Raw genomic sequence first — 14326 nt, forward strand, 5'->3', positions numbered from 1 at the left:
AATTATTTATTATTAATTAATCAATTTATTAAGTATTATATTCAAAGCAAGAGTGTCAATGAGAAAATTGTAGACCACCCTTAAAAATTCTCGATCCAGCTTTCTGTAGCTCAATACGTGCTACATAAAAGATATTCCCAAACCTGAAGGAAGCCCTCGAAATCGCGCGAAAAGTTCCGCGCCAGTAGTCGCGCGGCAGTTTTTTTATTTTGTGTGTTTCGCTGGCTTTCTGTGTAAGCTATCGCTTAATTATTTATTCTCTGTTCATTTTTCATCTCTATCTCTACCGTCACTGTCCAATAGCTGCGTTCTTCTGTTGGAACCTCCAACTCGGTGCTCATTGACGAGGATCTCATCAGCAAATGCTTCAGACGTCTGCGGCCATATTTCTCCGGCCCAGGTGGCATGCCGGCTGCCATTATCAAAGCCTACGTCAGTATCTTTGTACCCCTGCGGACATCAATCGTTAATAACTGTCTCAGTAATTGCACTTTACCGCGTGTTTGGAAAACCGCTGGCGTTTTACCTGTCTTTAACTCTGGCCCCAAAACGGATGTCTCAAACTACCAGCCGATTTCTGTTCTCTCTGAGATTTACAAGCTTTTGTAATGAGCTATTCGCAGTGTGTTGTTCTCCAGCGTAAAAACAAAAAAAAAATTATTGTTCCAAATCAGCAAACATTTCTTTCTGGCCGCTCAGCGACCGCCTACCTTGTCAGCTTTATGATGCAGGTTTCCCCACCTGTCACGCGAATAGGGCATGTTGATGCTGTGTACTGCGATCTCAGCAAAGCCTTTGACGTAGTAAATCGTCCCTTACTTCTCCAGAAGCTTGTGAATTACGGTGTTGAAGCTGCAACTCTACTACGCAGCTATCTCCTCGATCGGTCCTGCTTCGTGAGCGTCAATGGTCAATCTGCTTTAGTCTATACGGTATCTAGTGGTGTGCCCCAAGGTTGCATGTTAGGTCCGCTTTCCTTCTTAATTTTCATCGATGACCATTTCTTATGCAAACCACATGACCTCATTTCTTGTTTACGCGACGAAATCAAAATACTTAATGAGATACACAGTATCGAGGACGGCCGCGCTCTGCAGTCCGACCTATCCTCGTTTTCCGAATGGTGCCAGTTAAAAGGACTCACTCTAAACTTATCTCGAACCAGAATTTTGTCACATTCGCGTAAAACCCATAACATTGTCTTCCCGTAGTTTCTTTGCTGATCGCACAGCGTTGAGCTGACTTGTTGAAATAAGCGATCTCGGTGTGGTCTTTGATAGTACGTTGATCTTCTCCGCCCGCACAATGTGCGTAGCATCACGAGGCCTCCGCGAGCTTGGTTCTATCTACAGACTTACAAGAGATTGCCGTATGTCACTTCTCTTCCTTAAATTGTCTCTATCCATTTATCTCCCATTGCTTGAATGTCTCGGTGGTGTGGAATGATACAAGTAATTCAAATAGCACTTTAATTGTGCATTTCCAGAAAAATTCATGAGTATATATAAATATCCTTTTTTGACCTCGCGCTCCAAAAACTTTTCAAGTTTAATTAATTATCGTAGATTTCCGTGACTTAGCTACAGACGTAGTTGGACCGACGTCTTTATTTCATGCAAAATCATTCGTGGAACTATTCCATGTTCGGATCTACTAGCCTTCGTTTCACTGTGGGTTCCGCAGAAGACAACCACTGCAGGGAACATAGACCCTTCCACGCTCCTGGCTTTTTTATCAGAAACTCAGCTCTCGCAGAATGCAGTCCTTACAAAGGTCATTTTCTCCATGTCGATATATTAAAAAAAAAAAAAAAACAAAACGTGCCGTCTTCTTACCATTTCGAGCTTGGCACTTTCTTATGAGCCTTTTTCTAGCTGCATCCGCCGGGGTGGCGTAATGGCTGTGGCCTTGCTCCGGTAAGCCCAAAGGGGCGCGATAGACTCCCGGCCTCGGCGGCCGCATTTCGATGGGGGGCGAAGTGCAAAAACGCCCGTGTACGAAGAATTAGGAGCACGTTAAAGAACCCCAGGTGGTATAAATAAATCCAGAGTACTCCACTACGGCGTGCCTCATAATCACAACGTGGTTACAACCCCAGCCTCATAATCACAACGTGGTTACAACCCCAGAATTTAATTCTTTCTAGCTGCACTCCTCTTTCCTGTCCTTTCATAGTTTCTCCTTCCTTCCGTATTTGTACTCCGTCCCTCAAAGGCGTGTTATTGCTGTATTGTTGCTTATTACGTAGCTGTCTATCCAGTAGCTTTATTCTGATAGCAAATATACACGCAGTCCAGGCGCATGCCGTTCCTGTTGGCATCACTGTGATGTTCCGTATAAAGTGCAAGGGCCAAAACATCGTCGCCACGCGCCGTATGCTGTACGTGCGAGTGAAATTGTTCGAGGGTCAGCCGACGATGGAGGCTCAATCTCGCGCGCGCAAGGGAGGAAAGCGGTAGGGGAAGAGCGCCGTCTTCTGTCGCGGGCTAGAGACCGAAGGGAGGGGAGGGGGAGAGGAGGTTTTGCTCCACCGGCTACAGCGTATGGTGCGTCGGCGCGCGGCCGGGCGGGCCCTATCTTGAAAGCGATCTGCGATGAGAAGTGTCCAGCTGCGTCGAGGGCCCATAGCTTCGTATGCGCAGTGTTCTTGCCGCTTAGTTCGCGTTGAAGCGAGGGACAGCACTAAGGTCAATTTGCTCGCTGCTGATGCCGCGCTTCCTCACTACAGCGTTTTGACAGCGAATTTCCGCGGTCGTCGAGTGAGATGTGTTCAGGTTTGCTTGTGCGCGTGACACCGTGGTGGTCAACTTAGACCCGCCGCGGCGGCTTAGCGGCTATGGTGGTGCGCTGCTAAGCACGAGGTCACGGGATCAAATCGTGGCCGCGACGGCCGCATTTCGATGGGGGCGAAATGCAAAGAGAGAGAGAGAAATAACCTTTATTTATATAGCCGGCAGATTGGTGGGGGGGCCAACCCCGCCTAGATGGCGGCCAGAAGCCCTTGAGCTCTAGCGGCATCCTCGGCCTGCTGGACAGCCAGAAGTTGGTCTTCGGGGGCCGAGCTGAGCAACACGGTCTCCCACTGCTTCCGATCCTGAATTTTTTGGCCCTGTCGGGGCACCCGAGGGCAGGCCCAGATAATGTGATCCAGGTCCGCCCTTTCTTGACAAAATTTACAATTCGCCGAATATTGGTCTGGGTAATAATGATTATAAGTAACCGGATTTGGATATGTATTTGTTTGAAGGAGGCGCCATGCCACCGCCTGCTGCTTATTAAGTGATGAGTGTGCGGGAGGAAAACGCACCCTCCCCAATCTGTAATGATTAGTTATCTCCCTGTAGCCAACCATCCGGTCCCCTGTCAGCCCCAGCCGCGGCGCCCCGGTGGCTCGGCTTGTGAGTCCTCGAGCCACGGCGTCGGCCGCCTCATTGCCGGGGAGGGAGGAGTGCGCAGGTGCCCAGATGATATGGACAACTCGCTCACCGCGGAAGTTTGCCAGGATACGTTGTGATTCCGGCGAAATGCGCCCCTTTGCGTAATTTAAGATGGCGGTTTTAGAATCACTGACTATTATCGTGGCCAGTGTGGAAGCCATTGCAAGAGCAATGGCCGATTCCTCAGCCACCTCGGCTCTGTTGGTTTTAATAGATCCGCTGACTTTAGGCTCACCTTCCGAGTTCACTGCAACGATACACATATTCTGATTAGTCGTGTACTCTGCCGCGTCGACGTACACCACGTCCTGAGAGCGTTGGAATCTCCTATGTATAGCCCTTGCCCTTTCCTCCCGCCTTTCCCTGTGGTGTTCGGGATGCATGTTTTTGGGTAGCGGTGGGATAATGAGCTTCTTCCTTATGTCGTGGGGAATGTCTACTTTAGTGCCATATTGTGATGCGTATGTTACTCTAAGCTTGTTAAGTATGTGTCTGCCAGTAGGTGTTTGCGAGAGCCTTTCATATTGCGCTATCGTATGGGCTTCTATGAGTTCGTCGAGCGTGTTGTGAACACCTAAGGCTAGGAGCCTGTCATTCGATGTGTTTATCGGCAAACCTATGGCTTGTTTGAATGATCGTCTAATGATGCCTTCGATTTTTGTCTTTTCTGCTACTTGGAGATTTAGGTAAGGGGTTACATATACTATGCGGCTGATGACAAAAGCCTGGACTAGTCGTACCAGAATGTTCTCTTTCATCCCATAATGGCGATTAGCAATTCTCTTAATTAGTCTCATTGTTTGTTGTGCGCTGTTTTCTAGTATTCTGATTGTTTCCCCGTTGTGACCATTCGCTGATACGTGGAGGCCGAGGACTCAATGCTGTCGACAATAGGTATTTGGTTGCCATTTACAAAAAGCGTGATGTTTGGTTTATCCGTAGAACTCTTACGGCCCCTGCGTGTCGGTCGGTATAGAAGTAATTCTGATTTTTGCGGCGAGCATCTCAATCCTTTATCCACGACATATTTCTCAACCCTATGTATGGCTGTTTGGAGGATTTCCTCAATCTGCCCGTCACTTCCACCTGTTACCCAAAGGGTGATATCATCGGCGTACAGGCTATGCTGTAATCCTTCTATATTTTCTAGTTCTGCTGGCAGGCCAATCAAAGCTACATTGAAAAGAAAGGGAGATAAGACTGATCCTTGTGGTGTGCCCCGGCTTCCGAGTTCTATCTCTTTGGATTTTACTTCACCGATTGTGATTTGCGCAATACGGTCAGAGAGAAAGTCTTTAACATACGCATGGGTTCGTTGCCCCACTCCTAGGCCTTGTAAGTTTTCTAAAATAGCCCTGTGGGTGATATTATCAAAGGCCTTCGTAAGATCAAGACCAAGGATAGCTTTTGTATCTAGTGTTTGAGGTCCCGCGTCTATTATTTGGTGTTTGATTTGCAACATAATGTCTTGTGTAGACAGCTTTGGTCTAAACCCAATCATGGTGTGCGGGAAAAGGCCGTTGTCTTCCATGTAATTAGTTAGACGTGTGAGGATGACGTGCTCCATGAGCTTGCCAGCACACGACGTTAACGATATAGGCCTGAGATTCTCAAGTTGAAGTTTCTTTCCCGGCTTTGGAATCATTATAACCTGGGCGGTTTTCCATTGACGTGGAATATTACCCTGTTCCCAGCAGTTGTTAATATACTTGGTGAGGGCCGAGATAGATTCATCATCGAGATTTCTCAGGATCTTGTTGGTGATTCCATCCGGGCCTGGCGTGGATTTCGTGTTGAGCCTGATGAGTTCCGCTCGAACTTCAGCCTCGGTTATGGGGCTGTCAAGATACGGGTTTTCCTTACCAGTATATGGATGTAGTTGTTCTTTGGTTGTATTTCCTACGTATAGCCTTTGTAGTTCCTGTAAGAGTTCTTCTTCCGTGCCTTTGTATCTGTGAATTATTTTGTGCAGGCAGTGTCGTTGTGTGGACTTGCTGTTTTCCGGGTCTAAAAGATAACGCAGAAGATTCCAGGTTTTAGGTAGCCCTATCTGTCTCTCCATGGTGTTGCACGTGGCCTCCCAATTTTGACGGCTTAATCTATTCGCATAGTCCTCTATTTCCTTATTGAGCATGGCGATTTTCCTTCTCAGGTTTCTATTAAGTTTTTGCTGTCTCCAGCGTTTCTGCATGCTGCTTTTTGCCTCCCACATATGTAGGAGTTTGCTGTCCGCCTCCTCTATCCCCGCTTTTTCCGGAATAGTCTTAGTGGCTCGTATCACACTTTGATGAAGTTTTTTAGTCCAAATCTCGATGTCATGTATGACTTCATCAGCTTCCTCCTCCCGGATTTTGCGGAAGGAGTCCCATTCGACAATCATTATTTTCCTGCCTTTCTTTCTTGATGGGCCTGCGTGTACAGTTGTTGCTACAATGAAGTGATCACTACCCAGATTTTCTTGTGTGTTTATCCATTTTGCATCAGTTGTGTTCTTTGTAAAAGTTAGGTCTGGTGTGGTGTCATTGCTCACACTGTTACCCATCCTAGTGGGCGCCTGTGGATCCGTTACGAGAGTGAGACCCTCCTGCTGAGCGTCTAACCATAGATTACGACCCTTGACGTTCTCCAAACGGTATCCCCAAGCCGCGTGGGGTGCATTAAAGTCCCCTACAATTACCATTGCATGTCTTTCTGCTAAATTTAAGGATTTACGAAAGAGCGGGCCGAATCTTATCTTGTGTCGAGGGCTACTGTATACATTTAAGATGAAAAGGCTTCCTTCTCCCTTGCGCGTGGGAATGATTTCAATCAGGACGTGGTCTACACCGGTCACGCCAGTGCTGTGTTCTATGACAGTAAGGTTTCTATGTACGAGAGTTGTAACGGACGCCTTCTCGTCGGAAGCACCGTATGCTTTGTAACCGGATAATTTAGCCAGTACCCCCGTTTCTTGCAGGGCGATGACGTCTGGGGCCTCCTTGCTACTTATGAACTGCTGTAGGTGTCCCCGTTTCCGGCGATACCCGCGACAGTTCCATTGCCATATTATGTATTTATTACGCGGAGCCATGTTTATTTGTTTGATTCTCCCCGGTGACTTTACTGGTTTCTGTCACTACGGGTCGATGATATGGTTTGGTGGTCACTTTTACCGGTCCCACTCCCGCAGGCCTCAAGTCTTTTTGCGCGTTTTCAACAACTGTTAGTCGGGTTTCAATGCCTTCTATTCTTTGTAGCATTTCCGCAAACTGTACCTGTAACCCGGCGAATTGTTGTTGTAGCGTCTTGGTTAACTCCACAAACATTCCCTCTACTTGCTTTCCTAACTGCGTTGAGACGCTGCTTTGCGCGTCTGGCGCGTTTCCAGCTTTTCTTTTGTGGGGCGGCGTCCCTGTCATTTGCGCGAGAGCGGGCGTTGACTCGCAGCTAGGCGTCTGTGCCGTACTGGCGGTAGGCGTGGAACTTGGCTCGTGTGTCCTATTCTGCTGAAGCCTAGCGTTTTCTTGCTTTAATTGTTTGATTTCCTCCCTCTGCTTAGCATTTTCACGAGTAATTTGCGCTAGTAATTTTCTAATTTGGATCATTTCTTGCTCCAGGGCGGACCCTTCTATTTTAGGTGTTATATTAGACGGAGAAGCATTGCCGGAGACCGTGTCTGCCCAGCTCACCTGCGTTTTGTTGCCGTTGTCCCCGCCAGAGCCCTCCGGGGTTCCGTGTAGTGGGGATCCTCTCGATCTCGATTCAGACCTGGGCCGGGAGCTGGACCGAGACTTGGAGTTGGACCGGCCGCCACCGCCTCCACCGGGGAGTCTTGGGAAGGAGCTAGAGCGGCTCCTGTCGCGGCGTCTGCTGCCGTGGCTGTTGGTCCATGCCGATCCCTTGTGCGATTCGATGCCCGTTAGATATCCTCGGGGGGTCAAAACTTATTCGGAGCTCCCCACAATAGCGTGCCTCATAATCAAATCGCGGATTTGGCACGTAAAACCACAGGACTAAATTCTTGCTAATTTAGTTAGTAAGTGGATGCAAGTTTGTACGGTCGATAAAACTACTATCCTTACTTCGTATAGCTGTCTGTACTAATTTGCTTTCGCTATAGATGCTTCGTCTTTCGGGTGAAACTGCAACTTTTTTTTTATTTTCTTCACACTTCGTCGCTTGAAGGAACGTTTTCAGCCTAAAAGTGGGCTCGCATTTTAGAAACTACGAACGAAATTTTTTGGTTCGAAAATGGGAAGGACATGTTAACATCGCGTGGTTGTGCTTGTGAGTTGTACGTCAACTCCACGCTCAGAGTATTGACATGTTTGCACGGATTATCATCTGTGATGCGTACATCTTCGATTTTCAGATAATCGGTGGCGCCATCGGCGCCCTACTGGCCTACGGAGCGTACGTATTAGTGACGTCCCGCCAGGAGCTAGTCACAAAGCCGCACATCATCTTCATACTAGCCGATGACCTGGTGAGTGAGACAGGGGGCGAGCTGCTAGTTTGTTCGCCTTCACGATGGTCAACCAAAGTATAAGCATGACTACCGTTAAACTAGGAGCCCCGCTGTGGTTTGAACTCACTGGTGGCGCACTTTGGAAACAGCAACACTTGCACAGTGATGACACGTGGAAATGTGCAAGTTCAGTAGCTTTGCGTCGCCTGCTGAATACATTAAAATGAAATTCAAGGACACATACATCGTGCGGTCATTGGTAAGTGAAGCCGAGCCTGGCGAGTAAGAACATTATGAACCAACAGGGGAAGGGAGTAACGTCAGGGGAAAGCGAAAGCGTCTATCTTACGGTGCCGTGGCTCCAGCTAGAGCATTTTTTCACAATGAGAGCTCACTTTTTCATAAAGTTGATACCGGGATGCAGGTAATGAAGCATACACTCTTAAAAAAAAAGTTATACTAACATCCTAATCGTCCCAAAAAGCACTACCTTCAGGTAGTAAAATGATGGTTGGTACTTTTCACTACCTATTGAAGCTAGAAAAATGCCTTAACTTAGTATTAACTAAATACTACCTTGTTAGCGCAGTTGCTCACGCAACTAAATTATGATTACTAAGAATAAAGTGGGGCCTATTCGATTTATAAGTGCCGCTTGCATTGTCATATGAAGTCGATGTTATTGTAAAAGCACAAGAAAAGTAAAATAATGAATATATATGAAATTAAAAGAGAACCGCGTCCTTTCGCTGTATGTTAAGGCATTAATTAAATGTATACATATCTAATGTTTGTCAGGGAGATTAGGGCGCACTGACTCCGAGTAAGAATGTATACTACATATCTTCAACAAGTAGCGATACGCAAGAACACACATACAGAACGGCAAAGGGGCTACACGACACTTTCTCAAGAGCAAATTCAAGAGTGTTTATAACCCTAGTTTGGGGGAGCACATGTTGTACCGTTGAGTGCCTATGTATTTGGTTAAATAATCAAAGCTTTGTGCACAAATTTGGAGAGCCTGCTATCTGCATATATGTATGCTACGACATCGTACATAACTATTAGTCCAACATTATGAACAACATTACAATTTATCTCTATTTTGCAGAAGACTCTTACAATCACAGCATAATAGGCAACAACCATGGACGAGGTAGCGGTGGCTTAGTGGTTACTTAGTAAAAATTACTAAGAAGCCTTTCTACCTATTAAAGGCAGAACTTACTAGCTTTACTAGCCGCTGGCTAGTACAGAACTAGTAAGAAGGTAGTAAAATACATGGTAATATAGTAAACGCGCGCATTTGCTAGCTACTTCCTAACCTTATTTTTAAGAGTGTAGAGATTAAACCTTTTGTCTGCGTTGATCTTGAGCGTAAAATAGGCGCGAAAACATAGCACGAACATGAACGACAGGACTTCACATTAGAACTTAAAATCCCACGACAAACTGGAATGGGACAAACGAGTCAATGCGTGAATAAGCGTGTACATAGAGAACACACGAATTATTTAAAGGAAAGTCCAAGTTTCTGTTTGTCGCGGCGTTGTCGAGATTGCGGCTCTCCCCAAGATTAGAGGAAACTAAGATTCTGTTCAGACACGCGGATCAACTAACACGTGAAATCGTTGAGGCGTTTTTTTTTTATCGAAGGGCAACCAAAAATGCGTGCGTGAGCCGGGCTTCAGTGACTTTACAGCATAGGGCAATACATTTCGTGAGACCAGTTCTAAGCCGCTGCAGTTAAATTAAGTGTAGCTATAAAACCCTCAGCCTGTGACCACTGGGAACATATGACTTAATTATAGGCAACCCAAACTCTTAATGAACCTCTTCGAAAGAAAGTTTCGCTGAAAATTGGGTTGGGGTAATGCAATATCTCCCAAGCCTGCTGTTTTCTTATTCGTATTTTGCCCGGTTTTATTGTATCCTCTCAATATCCGTCTTTTTCTGCAACGAAAACTGAAGCTGCTGCTACTACTACTTCTGCAAGTATACTACTACTACTACTACTACTAATACTACTACTACTACTACTACTACTTCTACTTCTAGTAGTATACTACTTGTACTACTATACTAGTTCCGCTGCTGCTACTGCTACTTCTGCAGCCTTACAAGAGATTTCCGTACCTCACTTTCCTTCCTCAAATAGCTACTACTGTTACTTCTACTACTACTACTAGTACTAGTTCTTCGATGACTACTACTACTACTACTACTACTACTACTACTACTACTACTACTACTACTACTACTACTACTGCTACTGCTACTGCTACTACTACTACTACTTTACTGCTGCTGCTGCTGCTGCTGCTGCTGCTGCTGTGACAATTGCAATGTTTATTGTGCAAATGCAGGGTTGGGGCGACGTCAGCTTCCATGGATCTCCCCAGATCCCGACACCCAACCTGGACACGCTGGCCGCTGACGGAGTGGTGCTCAACAACTACTACGTACACCCAACTTGCACAGCGTCGAGGGGTGCGCTCATGACCGGCCTTTACGCGACGCGATACGGTACGCTCTCCCATGAGTAGGGTCGCTCATAAGACGCAGCTCAGTATAAGCGTACGTATTTTTGATTAACTACAGTAATGATTTCAAGTAACATTTTTCTTTCCTTCGTATATAACAGACCCTGCGGATCTAAAAGATGTAACTTGATATTGCCATGATGCTATAGTCTTGATTTCAATTATAATTTTACAGGGAACCTGCTAGATCAGTCACGAAGTCTATAGTTTGAGGAAATATGGAAATGTTAGGGGCAATATGTAGAAATTTCGAGGAGCGTGCATTAATTAAGAGTCAAATGAAAATTTCTAAATTCTCGTTTTCGGCTTATTTAGAGACGTTATATGAAACGTTTACAAGGTTTCCCCTTTCACCTGAAAGGACCAATAAACGTCGCAGTTTCCCCCGAAAGGCGCAGCATTGATTGCGATAGCAAATTAGTAGACAACTATACGAAGTAAGGATAGTGGCTTTATTGGCCCCCTCGTAAACATTGGCTTACTCATTAAATTAACAAGCATGGTGTCACGCGCACAGACAAACGTAAATGCATCTCACTCGAGGAGCACGGACACTCGCTTGAGTGTCCGTGCTCATCGCTCATCGCTCGCTCATCGCTCGCTCATCGCTCGCTGCCGCTGGCGCTCTTTCTCGCTGGCGCGAGAAAGAGCGCCAGCGGCAGCGAGCCAATTTACCTTCGGGCTGCCTCTCGCTTCAACGTGAACTACGCGGCGAAAACACAGCGCACACGAAGCTATCATCCGCCGGCGCACCATTACACTGCACACATCGCAGATCGTTTTCAAGATAGGACCCCCCCCCCCCCGCGGCCGCGCCATACGCAGCAGCCGGTGGAGAAGAACGCTCCCTCCTTTCCCCCGATGCCTAGCGCGCGACGGAAGACGTCGCGCTTTGTCCCCGCTCCCTCACCTGCGCGCGCGAGATTGAGCCGCCATCGTCTTCTTACCCTCGCACCCTGTCACTCGCACATACAGCACACGGAATGCGGCGACGATGTTATCGCCCTTCGACTTTATGCGGAACATCACGGCGACGGCAGAAATGCACCTGAAGTGTCCATGTTATTGCTATCGCAGTAAAACGGCAGTGATATATTTAAAAAAAATGACGGCTACTTAATGGGTTACGTGTACCGAAAATTTCAAGCACGTGCGTAATTAATTAGGTACTTTGAAAATAATTACTGAATACTTGTCTCTTTCTTCAATTTTTCTGTTATACGAGGCACGTGCTTGTTTCTCCCGGTCTCCTCGGTGAATTATGCGAGGCATGTTGTTTATATTTCGATCAAATAGGAAGCATGCCATAAGTAACGAACGATAAATGTTTAAATTATGTTAATTGTAGCCTTTGTAGAAACTTACTGATGCAAGCGTTCCAGAGCGTCATATATACGGCCGTTATCCGCAACGTTTCTGAGAGCCCTAAAACACCTGTACAAGACGCCGACTTGCAATTCGGCAAAAGTATGGTGAGCATGTTAAGTTTAATATGCCCGCCGTGTTGGCTTAGTGGCTATAGCGTTGCGAGGCTATAAGCCCGTGTTTGCGGGATCAAATCCTGACCGCGACAGCCGCGTGCGTATTGATTGGGGCGAAATGCAAAAAACACCCGTGTACAATGCATTGGGCGCTCGTTAAAGAACCCCAGCTGGTCAAAATTATTCCGGAGTCCCTATACTACGACGTGCCTTGTAATCAGATCGTGGTTTTGGCACTTAGCCCAGAATTTACAAAAAAGTGTAATATGTCACGGAACTTTGACGTTGTTGGCAGTTAAAAGCATTGCAAATAATTAGTGAGTGAGTGAGAAAACTCGAAACTCGACTTCGAATCAGAGTTATTCGCGTCCGGCGAGTTAGTGGGCTGGGGCACCCGCCGAGGTTACGGCCAAGAGTTCTTGCCTCTCGGCGGCTTCCTTGGCCCTCTGGACTGCCCAGAGTTGTTCTTCCAGGTTCGAGCTGAGAAGCGCGGTTTGCCATCGCGCGCGGAGGCTGTCGATGGAGGCTTCGCTCGCATGTCCTGTATTAGTTCCTGGCATTCCCATAGCATGTGTTCTAGCGTCGCTCTGGTGCCACACAATTTGCATCTGCCTGTTGTGCATATGTCTGGATAAATAGCGTGCATTGGTATCGGGGTATTGTATGATTTGGTTTGTAGTTGTCGCCACTGGACAGCTTGCGATCTAGTGAGTTGTGGATGGGGGAAGGGGGTTGGATAAGTGCATCTTTGCATCCTGTAATGGTTGGTGATGTCGTTGAACCTGGTCATTCTGTCTTCCCATTCCCATACTTCGGAGGACCCTGTCGAGGGGTCTACACTCGTCGCAGCTCGGAAAGTCAGTCCTCGAGTTGTGTGCCGCGGCATTAGGGTTATCCTCTCCCGTTGAGTCGGTGTTGTGGGCTGGTATCCATAGGATTTGGACGCATCTGTCTTCCCTTGTTGGCTTGCCTTTTCTGAGTATGTTTAGCGCCTCAGCTGAAATTTGGCTGTTCGCGAAGTTGCCTACTGCCATCTGTGAATCGCTGATTATATAGTATGCGCTGGTTTCTGCTATGGCTAACGCTCCTCCGCCGTTTCGATGCGTGTCATGTTTACAGTCAAGCTTGTGCAGCATTGTCTGTTGTGGTTAAGTACTGCTGCGACAAAGTTGCGTTTGTGTTTGTAAGGTGCAGCGTCTACAAAGACCGCGTCCTTGTTATTTCCGTAGTTTTTGGCCATGTTCTTTGCCCTGCTTTTTTTCCGGTCCTCGTGGTGTACAGGATGCATATTCTTGGGTAAGGGGGGTACCGTGAGTTTGGCCCTTATTTCCTTGAGTATGTCCTGTTTGTCTCCGTGTTGTGTGTGGTAGCGGATCCCTAACTTTTCTAGGATGTGTCTGCCCGCCGTTGTCTTGGGTATTGCGCTATACTTTGCGCTTCTATTAGCTCCTCTAGCGTGTTGTGCAGTCCCAGCTCTAGGAGTTTCCCAAGTAAAACTCTTGCTTGGGCTAGTTGGTTCATGCTTGAAGTAGGTAAAGGCAAGGCGCATAAGACCAGGACTTAGGAAGAAGAACACAAACGACAAGACGGGCGCCACTCACAACTAAGTTTATTTTCGCAACAAGCCTGCCTTATGTAGGTCATTCACGCCGAGTCACGCACAAAACTTTAGAAGTAATAAAAAAAAACCGCAATCTATCGACCATTCAGGAATGTTATCTGCACAGCTGTCGAAAGAGCAAACAAGAACCACACGTGGATCAGCACATGAGGCAACTGATCTAGTACAGCCTTTTTCCAAGCCAACGGAGACAAAAAACAGACATAAAAAGTACCGTCTAGACTTCACTACCAACCAATCTATCCACAACATAACACACTTCAAACGCCTAGGGCCCAGTCAGTGATAAAACCCGCACGACTATGGGAATAATGACCAACGAATAACACGGAAATAACATGAAAAATGCGTCTAAGTACAGTGTCTGCGTCAAAACTAAAATCTCTAATAGTCACTCACCTAAAAATTGATAAAACATGTAACCGCGCGTAATAAGAACCACGCGACAAACAATGAAATGGACAGAACCGATGAACTATAAAGATCTAAGAACAGCGTCTGCGTCAAAAAAAAAAAAGCAACAAAAGCCTAAGAGCCACTAGAAAATCGTCAGCAAAATAAAAACTAGTTAAATAAAAGGAAGACAGACGGAAAAACAAATGAAATCACTCTAACAAGAGGCCTAAATGAAACCTTCTAAAAAAGTCGTCTCCTTGTCACTAAGCATAATGGACGGCCTGCTGACGCATGCGTTCCCCTCTTTTTTGATGAAAAAGGCTTCCACAATTTCCCGCTCATACCTGTCTTTTCCATACTTCAAAAATTTAGTTTTGTCAAACAGAGGGCGGCAATTA

At 46.6% G+C, this 14326-nt stretch overlaps 1 protein-coding gene and 1 pseudogene across 1 annotated transcript in view; one reads left to right on the forward strand and one right to left on the reverse strand.

The window, feature by feature from the left end:
• Positions 1-2918: 2918 nt before the first annotated feature.
• LOC140215241 (uncharacterized) lies at positions 2919-4900 on the reverse strand (annotated as a pseudogene).
• Positions 4901-6397: 1497 nt separating this feature from the next.
• Positions 6398-14326, forward strand: part of LOC126543885 (arylsulfatase B-like) — a 46740-nt gene continuing 38811 nt past the window's right edge. The window contains exons 1-4 of the mRNA XM_072287777.1: positions 6398-6434; positions 7054-7334; positions 7789-7902; positions 10254-10413. Of these exons, the coding sequence (XP_072143878.1) occupies positions 6398-6434; positions 7054-7334; positions 7789-7902; positions 10254-10413 (592 nt within the window). The remainder of the gene's footprint in view (positions 6435-7053; positions 7335-7788; positions 7903-10253; positions 10414-14326) is intronic.

Source organism: Dermacentor andersoni, chromosome 1, assembly GCF_023375885.2.
Source record: "Dermacentor andersoni chromosome 1, qqDerAnde1_hic_scaffold, whole genome shotgun sequence".
Classification (NCBI taxonomy): domain Eukaryota; kingdom Metazoa; phylum Arthropoda; class Arachnida; order Ixodida; family Ixodidae; genus Dermacentor; species Dermacentor andersoni.